Genomic DNA, 11011 nt, shown 5'->3' on the forward strand with positions numbered 1-11011 from the left:
TATATATAAAGGAAATTTTCAAAGCATAAAAATATTACCAATTCACTGTTCTTTAGAGCAGTTGAATTATTATATCGGCCTTGATCTTTTTTGCTCGTAAAATGGTGGGAGAAGAAAACATAGACCTATTCTAAATTTCATTTACTAAAATGAGTCCATACAATAAGTTTATGAAATTGCAATCTCAAGTATGGTGCATAGACTCCATGGTGACAATTTATGGTGGATTAGAAATATAAAATGATAACAGGCACATGTTAAGAGAAAGTGTGTTGAATGTTGAGCGCCCCACTGGATGGATCGAATGAAACTTCAACTGCAGTATTACAACATATGCCAGCCCCTTCACATCCCTTATTTCCAACTGCTACAGGCGTGGACACAAGCTTAACTCCTTGTTTCCAATATCTTTTATCTGAAATGCATATGATGCTGAATTATAAGGGTCCATATATTATTAAAAAAAAATATTACCTAGTAATAAACCAAGGGAGAGGCACATCCATGGCATATTCCAGTCTCAAGACTACTAATTAAGAGGAGCATTCTTAAATTCAACCCATTTTGTAGAGTAAAACTGTACCTGGTCCTGTGGATACCACAATGTTATTCTCTGCATCCATCACCCAATCGATCCAGAGAGCAAATCCATGGCATATCCCATTCTCCAAAAATTCAACCTGCAATAGGGTACACTCTTTTTCAAGTACCTTAATAAGCAAAAATTCAATCTGAAATTCCAAAAAGATATATTTGTAGTCCACAAATATACTAGAATAAACAGTCAGAATATATTAACATTTAAAAACAATTTTTCAGGCCATAGTAAAAATAGTCAGCTGTGATGTATAAAAGCAGTAACAATCAAGTTACTTGGCATACCTGGGCTTTTCCATGGCATGGACTTATCTGTTTTGTGAAATCAAACTCCATGATTGTAAATTCTTCACTAAGTTTCTAGACATATCAAACATGGTTAAATCAGTATGAATAATTCATCATTCTAGACTTACATGTTATATAGCTTTGTTTCTCAAACAAAATTTTACTTTTTCTACATAAATTAATTACCCCAATCTCTCCACACTGCCAGATAAAGAAAGGCAGGCAAGGGCCCTCTTTTGAAGATGGTAAATCACCACATGCTCCTAAGGTGGTATTGACTACTGTATGATCAAAGCCTTCAATATTCCTTAAACTGCGACGACTGTCCCAAAGATCCTGTCGAAACAAAACAGCTTACACCAAAACTATGTAAAAAGAACTACACCTGTTTGCATGTGTTTCCGGGCAAGAAACTGTATGGGTAGACAACAAAAATTTTCCTTATAGTGCAAAAGATAATAACTAACCGGAAGAGACATGGCACAACCCTTTAATATTCCTTTGCATGGCATTATCAAAACATCATCTGAAAGGACAGGATCAAGCATAGTCCGCTCCTTCCTAGTCCAATTCAAAACAAGTTAAAAAATGGAAGTTAAGATAAGTCATTGATATATACATAGCAGCCCATATATCTGCATCATCCTCAGACCACCCTTCTGCATAACAGCTCACTGTTTTGCTTGAAATCTTTTATCCAATGAGTAAATCATTATTAAACAATATTAATTGTCTAAAAAACCACACACAGTGTTTGCATTAAATGGAAAATTCGCAGAAAGAAAAATGCAGACTTCTTTTGTATCAGCCTCAATTAATGAAAAGTCCAAAATTTTAAAAATACGGTCTACTCCTCAGAGAATATATATATATATATATATATATATATATATATATATATATATATATATATATATATATATATATAAATGTTGTGAGTTTGAGAGAAGGCTAGTGTTTATTATATTCAGTTCTTCTTAAACCAAAATCCATTGCAAGCATGTGAACCTTTGAGAGGAAGTTTAGCCTTCAAAACTGAGTTGTACTGTTTAAAGTGCAAGAATTTCATCACAAACTTTCAAGAATAAGATTTGTGGGTGTAGCCTGAGCATTAGTGGAAACTTTGCAAAACAACCAAATTAATAACTGTATTTTTCAATCTCTCCCCCCACAAATTTCTTTAAAAACTAAAGTTCTATCTTCCATAATCCATATGAGGAAGAAGAGTCAAAAGAGGAAAATATAGTGACTCTTCTATTAAGGGTGTCAACTATAAAGAAGAGAGCAGAGTTGATTCAAGCTAAAATCCACAAGTCATCCATTTGGTTGATGACCATATTTGCTTTTGATTACTTCACACTAAAGGGAATTTCTCTCTTAAAGAAGCCTCCAAAGCCATTTAGCTAGAAGATTCTTATTTTTTCCACAATCCCAACTACAAGCCCTCCTTTCCCTCTTGACCAAGAGGAATATTCCACCAAAAACTTGCTACCTTCTCCATATCCTTCCTGAACAAATCTCTCATCATCTTTTCTGTTCTCTTTGCTACACTACAAGGGATTTTAAAAAGGAACCAAAAAAAAAAAAATGTTGGAAAGGTTGCCAACACTGATTGCACAAAAGCAAGCCTACCCCCTCCAAAAATAAACAATCTCTCCAACCCCCAAATCTTTTCTCAATATGTTCCACCACTGCACCCCAAAAGCCTTGAGATCTAGGGGTTATCCCCGAAAATTAAGCACAAATAACTAAGATCTTAAGTACGGTAGCCAATATGCAGATATTGATGTATATGTCACAGACATAAAACACAAAAGACTTTAAGTAATTTCAAAAGTAAATGTGCATACCAGAAACGCAGGTTCTGCCATGGAAGCATGCTATCATTTCCATAATAGTAGGGCTCTACAATTAGTAGGTCAACCTGTGGACAGGACAGGTTAAATCAATTCTATATATTTTTTAGAATCAAAAGAATGTATTAAAGAAAAAGGTTAAAGGAAAGGACAAATTTCATAATGCACAACTAAAAGCCAGATATGAAACCTAAGAAATAGAATGCCACGACCACAGGGTTAAGACATTGAAATATCAGCATTTTAAGACACCCATTTTATCCAATGGCAACACAACCAAGAGGATAAAATGAAAGGCTAAATAAGTTTGTGGCCCCAAGCATGGTTTTGAAACCCAAATTGACCAATTCAACCAGTCTGATCGGGACCCCATGACTAGCCTGGTCCGGGTAAAGGCTGAAAGAGTTTCTTTGTATGAACAACAATTGAACTAGCCAAGCCCTGATGATTTGTGGTTCAATATTTGAGTCACCACGAGTCAAACCATTATGTCAATGCCAACATGCATCATTGTAAAATATTGCAATTGGTGGAACTCAAACCTAAGTCCTAGTTATTGCAAGGCATGCAATGCACCACCAAACCACATTTTCATTTATTTATATATTTTTCTTATTTGTATTCAAACTATTTTAATTTAACAATTTTTTTTTTTTTGTAAAAATTTACAATTGTTGGGACTTGATCCCAACACCCTGCAAATGAACATGGACATCCATGACAAGGGGTGGATTCGAATGAAGTCGAATTAAACTTGGGCCTGCTCATACTTATATACCAATTACCAAAAGCATTTTCACTTTCTATTTTCATAATACTGCTTCAAAGAAACATGTCACTTTCAAGCTCTGAAGTGCATCATTAGAATAAATCAGTTTTCATTATTTTCAACACTATTAAAGACAAGATGAATTCATAAATGAGTACCCCCTTACCTTCTTCTGATGAGTATCATCCAATGTCAAGTATGTTTTCCTCTTTTCTAAAACTTTTATACGATCCATTGAGAAACCATTTGCATCAGAGACAACTTCCAAATACTGAGCACCTTTGTCTCGCAAGCCCGGAAACAACGATAGCACATTTGCTGCTCTAGAAAGATGTGCAACACATATTGTTAAGAAAATACTATCATCTGCAATGATACATAATGGCTGAACTCTCCGCTGCAACTGCAATGAATACAGGTCATACTATAAAAGATGCCAGAAAGTGACTAGAAGAGAAGTACAAAAAATTAATACTACAAAGGTATTCAATAAATTTCGGACGAAGGCAGAGATAAAGCTATAGAAGCAACTAAAATAGTTTCAACCTTCATATTGATGACTAAACATGGGACCTGGATGGTGATAAAGACCAAAAACTGTCTTAGAGGAAAGTATTAAATGCACAAAGTGGGACTGCAAAAGGATTGAAAAGTGAGAAAAAGTTGAATAATCTTAATGATCCTCTTGTTCAACTTACAATTCTTTCTTTCATACTCTGTAACCCACCAAGGATGTCAAGTGTCTTTTGACTACTTCATTTAGATAAGCAGTGTTCTGGAATACCAAGAGAAGCTAGTCACCCCAATACTAAATTGATATCCCAACCAAGTGTCTATGTTAGAGAAAAAGAAGAATATTCTAACTAGTGATTCCGTTTGGTAGGCAAGCATGTTCAGCTATCAGTTGCTCTATGCATGCAAAGTTAAATATAGCCACTTCAGAAGCACAATCATCCAAAGATATTCTGTACTACAAAAGATTAACAATATAAGCCCAGATTTTTTAACTCAATAATGACAGGTTTCCACATACTTGCATAAAAAAAGTCAGTTCATTGATTTAGTAGCATACACACACAAGAGGGAGGGGGAAAGACAGAGATAGAGAGGTCTTACAGCATTTCTTATGGATGTTAACATGGAAAGCCTCCATTCATCATTGCCATAGATTGCAATTCTTTCCGGTGGTAGTACAAGCTGAAAATCCTTAGCATTTACATCACACTGCTTCACCTCAGTTCCTAGAACTCGGGACTTGAGATTATATGATATACTAGTTTCAGTATGAACAGCATGCAGAACAACCTCTTCACCGTTGCGTATGGACATACCATTACCTGGAACAAACCAGACACACTGTTTCCAATGGTCACACCAGTCTCCAGTACCTAGAGGAAAATCAAACCAGCTAATATTGTTACATGGGCATGAAACCAAGAATTTTTTCTCAAGCAAAACTGAATTAATTTTTTCATTAAATTAATAACAAGGAAAACATCTATTGCTCATTTAAGTACATGTTTACATTAAGTTGATTGATTTATTATCAAGAATTCATAAGCACACAATGAAAAAATATCAAATGACTAGAATTTGGTGTTTGCACAATGTTATGGTGTCTATTACTCACTTGAATGAATTGGCAAGCTTATCCATCTAGGTGCAGTTGAATAAAAGATAGTTCCTCCACAATCAAGCTGAAGAATCCACCTGAATACATAAGACTTATGATTATACCACTATCTAAAAAGAAGACTGACAAACAAATAAAACAAATTTCATTACCATGAAACTACAGCATGGACTCTACCGTTATTGATTGCCTTTATCTGCAGCTCAGTTTCCCCATTACTGTCAGGCCGTTTCCAAAAGTCAATTTCAAGTATCTTGAATGGTTCTGACAGCTGGATGAATCCTAAGTTGAGTAGGTATTAAACCACCAGTATGTCCCAAGAATTCTGTGGAATAATGATTAATATCATTACCGGTTTGATTTCTTCTGTTATTGCATCACAATGCATGGCATATTGTTGACGCTTGACAGATATAAGAGTTTCCATTCCGCTTGGTACAAGATGAATGTTGTCTGATGCTTTTGCTTCATTGTTATATAAATCATGCAGCTTCCACAAGAATGTGCTTTCAACCAGCTTAAAGAGGGAAGAAAGTAGAAAAGACAACGATTGAGAAAAAGAAATTTCTACAAGCTTTGAAATAATGAGTAAAGCCCAAATTATAATCCTAAGAGTTAAAGATTGGTAAATAAAGCAACCACAACTTACTAAAAGAAAGTTAACTAGCTTGCAATTTGTGATTACAACAACAAAAGCCAAAAAGTCTAGGATATATTTTTTTTGGGTGGGGGTATATGGACCATGAAGTAAGATAGTGGTATGGATTCATGTATTTAGCTGGCTGCTACAAGGGAAATTTCTTAAAAAAGAGATTCTTCAAAGGAATTAAAGGAAAGCACAGTATTACTTTAAATGTGAGACTTTTCACCATGTTAATTGGGAGCATACAATACAGTTTTAGACAACCATACTTCATGTTACCAGAAAAGTCCCAAAATGATACATTACTACCCTTGTTTCCTATCCAAGCATGGCAATCAAACTGGTCAAAATGACACTCATATCCTGACTTAGAAGAAGAAACAGAAGTTGCATTTTCAGATCCTGCTAGGTAAAAAAAATTCACGACAAAAATGAATCACTTATGCCAACTTGACATTTGACATAAAGGCAGAATAGTCTTCAGAATGAGAATGATCAATGTTTTATGGAAAGTTAATAATGCCAGCATAAGTACTACACTATGCTTAAGAAGGTGCCCAACAAAATGAGCATAAGACACAATTTAAAAAAAAAAACAATTACAAAAAAAAATTGTAAATAAAGGAGAGAAGGATATAAATGCCAAACAATATTCACAATGAAGCCATTCCAGTCAAATACCTGCCCATAAGTAGTAGCTTTATATGGCACTGTTAATGGATTTTCCACCAACAATTTGTCATGTGCATGTTGAAGAGTGGGTATTAGTCCTTCACCCAATAACTCAGAGTCCAGTATCTCACTCACCTGAGATTCATATTGAAATGCTTCATACCCAAAAAAATAAATATTTACTAAAAAAAGTGAGACTATATAAAGCATACAATATATTCCAAACAAATACTCTCATTTGCATTAACAACTTCATTTTCAAAAGATAGAACTGTGCTTAGCAGCCATGTAAAGTACAAAGGTCAACTTTTAAGATGCACTCCAAATGCACCTCATCATATCACTTTCTCTTGATTTCCATTTTCCATTTTTTTTTCCATCAAATTACTGCAAACAGGACACTAGTTTTTCCAGTAACAAAACAAGCAATGATTTATAATTTCTACTTTATGGCACATGGACTCAGTTTCTTTGCATTGTTATTACGAACAAATAAATATTAATACTTACCATAACATCCGCATGTGAACCAATATCAACACCGACTTTTATTTCATCTGACCGCTTGTTGATAACATTAATATTTTTGTTCATACCGTTGAGGTGCAGAACTTTTCGCATCAACTTTACCATCGGAAGGTAAGACTCACAAGCTGTCACCATTTCTTTAGCTTCAGGCGCTGCTGTTAAGTCGCTAGAAGCCATTGCTCGAGCAGCCATCATTGATAACAATCCAGTTCCGGCGCTGCACAGTATTCATTGCAATTCATCCAAAATCATATTAAATTTACAAAAGAAGGGGAATGCTACGATACCAGGATGGAAATCACAACTTCGAATTGGAAACGCCCACATCACATTCAAATTAATAAAGGTTTTACCGGAAAAATATTTGCTTGGTAGATCCATTGTATTATTTTGCTATTTTAGTACACTGCGTATAATACCTCAATATACAATAAAACAGAAAAAAATTATGACATTCATTTTTCTTGGACATAAGGAAGAAGGCGGTACCCGATATCGAGCACGCGGCACGGTTTTATCACTGTCTTGTCGATGGCCAAACGATAGGCTTTGTTCCTATAAGAGTCATTGAGCATGTCGAGATACGACGTCGTAGCAAGAAGTGGCTCTTGCGAAGGCTCTAAACTATTCTCGTCTTCGTCGATGACCATCCATTCGAAATTACCGGAAAGTGGATCGAGTTTAAGCTGAAAGAGTCTCTGGGTCGACATGAGGCGAATGGGAGTGAGTTCGAGTGAGTGAGGAGTCAAAGTCAAACGTGATGTAGCGCGGAGAGACGGAAAAGCGTTTAGGATTTTGGAAAACAGAGAGACCATTAAGTGGAGAAGTGACGATTTGCCGATTAGTAAGAGTTCCTTTGTTACCAGCGTATATATGTACCGTTCTATTTCTCTGAGCCGTCGCCGTCCACATAGAGGAGCCGGTATGAGAAGTCAGTTTTCGAAAATGCAGGGGTAAAAAGGTAATTAAACTTCATGTTATTTTTTCGGTTTTTATTCTATAACAGGTTATCAATATATACCATTACCGGTATTTTTAAAAATAAATAAGAGATGGCGTTGAATTTGATGTCTCTAATTAGGGCAAATGGCGGGAGCAATCTCACCAACACCATGCATCTTCTGTCAGATTGCCCGCAATTCCACTTCTACCACTCTCCTGCACACAGTAAGCTTAGCTTTCTTTCTTTAATTTTGTTCATTAACGAGCATGGCCTGATAGCAATAAATCGTTATTATAGTTACCTTCATTTTTCTACGTCCTGCAGGATGAAAAGGTCGTTGCTTTTCACGACATCAATCCTTCTGCTTTCAGGTTTTACTAATTCACACTCCTTTTCAATAATTATTTAGATTTCTTCAATATTTGAATTGCATTTATATTTGATCTGATTTCCGTTTCAACCTATTTATCTGTATAGCTTTATACTTTTGCCCATTTTATCATTATTTATGTCTTGGTTTGGTGGATCTGATAATTACTTGATTAACATTGGTAAATGCACATCCTAACCTTCGTTTGTGATTTACCACAGTTTCTTCAATAAACACTGGCTATTAACATACTTGAAAGTTTTAAAAATATGTTCCATTTCTTTTACGTCTTACTGAAATCAAATTTTGTATCTGAACGGAAATGTTGTAGACATTACTTGGTTATTCCCGTGGAGCACATTCCAACTGTTAAAGATCTTCAGAGCAGACATGAAGACTACTCATTGGGTTATGAAGATTTGTGTTTATGATGTGAGTTAATTGTCCCTGTAATGTTTTTTGTGTAGCTAATCTTCTATTGTCAATTTTTCCAGTAAGTCACATGTTAAATGTGGGTCAAACTCTTTTACGCCGGGACGCACCTCAGTCTGAACAGTACAGGTATTGCATCTTTTATATGAAAATATGGCTTACTATCATGCCTCTAAAGTTTTCTTTCATGCATAATAAGATTGATTCAGAGAAGGTTTTAGTCTCTCAAATATCTTCAATAACTATTAGAGCACTTTACTGCAGTGCTTTTCTAAATTATAGATGTTTATTTGGAGTCATGTAGGTTAATACAATATTGTGTAGTTAATCTATTGTCCTTGCTGATTTCATTGCCTTTAGCTCAAAATTTGTATGTTTGTAATTGCGATGTTTTATGTTTTATGGGTGCATTGGTATTCTGGCTATGAGTGTGTTATATCATTTCGGCTTCACCTTCAACCCACTTCCCCTGTTTTGGTTATGTGGGCTTCATTGTGGTCTTATCTCGAAACATGGTAGAGGAGATAGGCTGGAGCTTGCATGCTTTATAATAAGCACTCTTCATTCTCTTTCATAATGTTTGCATGCCACACAATGTTCACTGAATTTGAACTGGTTATGACATCCATCACTTATATCAATTTCATTTTAAGAAAACTGTACAGATTATTGAGATGGGTTCATTATCAATTTTACGTTTCTTTATTTGTTCATTTGATTATGTATCACATATTGCTTGTTCCTCTTTTAAAAAAACTCTATAGTAGCGCTGATACATTAATGATAATGAATAATTTGGATGCTGAGGGACATAAATTTTCCCTCCATTTGCTCATAATTTGGACTGCATTAATGAATTACTCCTTGGGTTTATATGCTCTTGGGGTGATTTATTTAACTTAGGTTGTGAAAAGTAGAATGTTGTTCACAATAAATTAAGTGAATCAAAAGAAATAAAGTCTCTGATTTAAATTGAAAAGTTGTAAATTTGGGGCAACCTGAAACTGTGTTTCTTGCACAGTAGTATTTTGGTTGCATGCATTCAGTTGTGAGAAACAATCTTAGATTGTGTGATCTTTTGCCCTTCTGACAGATTTGGATTCCATCAACCTCCAATGAACAGTGTCGACCATCTACATCTCCATTGTTTGGCTCTACCCTACATACCAAGGCAAGTATTTTTGTTGGTAGTGTTTATTTGCTTTAGTTTCCCCCTTATTATCTATCAATACTTTGGTTTAATTCTTGAAGAGTTTGAACAGATGGAAACATCTAAAATACTTGTCTCTGGGACCATTCGGTGGGTTCATTGAAGCTGAGAAGTTGCTGGAGAAGATAAAGCCTTTTTCCTCTATTCCTTCTTAACCGTGGTTGTCCTAAAGTTTTATTATTCTTGTATTAAACTGTATTTCAGAAAGAAATTGTAAGTTTTCTTATGATTCGTTGTTATGCTGACTCTGTCCTAATAAACTTGGGTAATATCCTTAATAATCATATGTACATCGAAATTTTTATTGTGGTGAATCATGTGTGCAGGGTGTATTTAACACCTAAGAATCATCGTTCATGATGTTTCAATTTTGTTGGTTTGGTCAGCACTCTCCACTGTTTCTCCTGTTTCAGGTAACAATACTTGATGTTGTTGGAAAATGTTGTGTATGGTGCACGCGAGGAAATCAAAACCATTGCTAAGACAGGTCCACTAGAGACTGGAATGGTTAAAACTTGGCCCAATTTAGGGATCCAAGAAGCTTTCTTTTGGCAATAACTAATATGGAGTTGGCCTTATTAAGAGTTACTGGATTGGGAGGATTCTTTTTCGCATCCATTTTTCCTTTTAGGCAAATAGGATAGATACTGTTGGAGTTTTCTGAGAATTAGGAAAAATTATAAGGGGGAGCCTCTCTTTTCCTTATATACTGGATTTTTCCAGTTTTCTGAAAGCCCCTTGGACACGATTTTAGGAAATACTCCATCTAATCAGTCACTTTTTCGGATGGAACTTCACTATTTAGGTGGACCTAATGCTATGGCCATTGTGCTGTCCCATTCAATTTTCTACTGGTGTACTTCATTCATAATTGAAAGGTCAGAGACAAGTCAATTAGATTCAATTTATTTTGAAGTTTATTCATGCCAAAAATTATAGTTCTATTTGTATTGGGCCAATATATTTATCCACTGGTTTATCAGAGTTGAAACTGGAAGTTACATTGTTATCAACACCAAGAAAGAAACGATGAGAAAATAAGATGTATCTGACCTGACATTTTTTTTTTA

At 35.1% G+C, this 11011-nt stretch overlaps 2 protein-coding genes across 3 annotated transcripts; one reads left to right on the forward strand and one right to left on the reverse strand.

The window, feature by feature from the left end:
- Positions 1-102: 102 nt before the first annotated feature.
- LOC123211999 (protein arginine N-methyltransferase 1.6) lies at positions 103-7942 on the reverse strand. Of its 2 annotated transcripts, XM_044631008.1 has the most exons (14): positions 7476-7935; positions 6969-7203; positions 6468-6593; positions 5496-5660; positions 5296-5414; positions 5141-5220; positions 4627-4898; positions 3677-3913; positions 2736-2809; positions 1353-1446; positions 1072-1221; positions 883-957; positions 584-680; positions 103-415 (listed from the first exon to the last, which is right to left on the reverse strand). In XM_044631008.1, the coding sequence occupies exons 1-14, from the start codon at positions 7799-7801 to the stop codon at positions 258-260; spliced, it is 2208 nt and encodes a 735-aa protein (XP_044486943.1). In that variant the 5' UTR covers positions 7802-7935; the 3' UTR covers positions 103-257. The 2 variants fall into 2 exon arrangements, 1 of the variants encoding a protein (XP_044486943.1); XR_006501492.1 differs by lacking the exons at positions 103-415; positions 584-680 and having other exon boundaries at positions 1072-1238; positions 7476-7942.
- A 69-nt stretch (positions 7943-8011) lies between these two features.
- On the forward strand, positions 8012-10255 carry LOC123212000 (bifunctional adenosine 5'-phosphosulfate phosphorylase/adenylylsulfatase HINT4). Its single transcript, XM_044631009.1, has 6 exons — positions 8012-8153; positions 8254-8300; positions 8631-8707; positions 8794-8860; positions 9825-9902; positions 9994-10255. The coding sequence occupies exons 1-6, from the start codon at positions 8073-8075 to the stop codon at positions 10094-10096; spliced, it is 453 nt and encodes a 150-aa protein (XP_044486944.1). The 5' UTR covers positions 8012-8072; the 3' UTR covers positions 10097-10255.
- The last annotated feature ends 756 nt before the right edge of the window (positions 10256-11011 follow it).

Source organism: Mangifera indica, chromosome 3 (genome assembly GCF_011075055.1).
Source record: "Mangifera indica cultivar Alphonso chromosome 3, CATAS_Mindica_2.1, whole genome shotgun sequence".
Lineage (NCBI taxonomy): Eukaryota > Viridiplantae > Streptophyta > Magnoliopsida > Sapindales > Anacardiaceae > Mangifera > Mangifera indica.

Excerpts from the sequence above, each read along its gene's own strand:
- LOC123211999 (XM_044631008.1), bottom strand. The coding sequence starts at position 7,801 with ATGGTCTCTCTGTTTTCCAAAATCCTAAACGCTTTTCCGTCTCTCCGC. Across the intron at positions 5,661-6,467 it reads AAGCTACTACTTATGGGCAG|CTGGTTGAAAGCACATTCTT; the intron begins GTATTTGACTGG and ends TCCCTCTTTAAG. Across the intron at positions 2,810-3,676 it reads ATGATACTCATCAGAAGAAG|GTTGACCTACTAATTGTAGA; the intron begins GTAAGGGGGTAC and ends TCCTGTCCACAG.
- LOC123212000 (XM_044631009.1), top strand. The coding sequence starts at position 8,073 with ATGGCGGGAGCAATCTCACCAACACCATGCATCTTCTGTCAGATTGCC. Across the intron at positions 8,154-8,253 it reads CTACCACTCTCCTGCACACA|GATGAAAAGGTCGTTGCTTT; the intron begins GTAAGCTTAGCT and ends TACGTCCTGCAG. Across the intron at positions 8,708-8,793 it reads ACATGAAGACTACTCATTGG|TAAGTCACATGTTAAATGTG; the intron begins GTTATGAAGATT and ends CAATTTTTCCAG.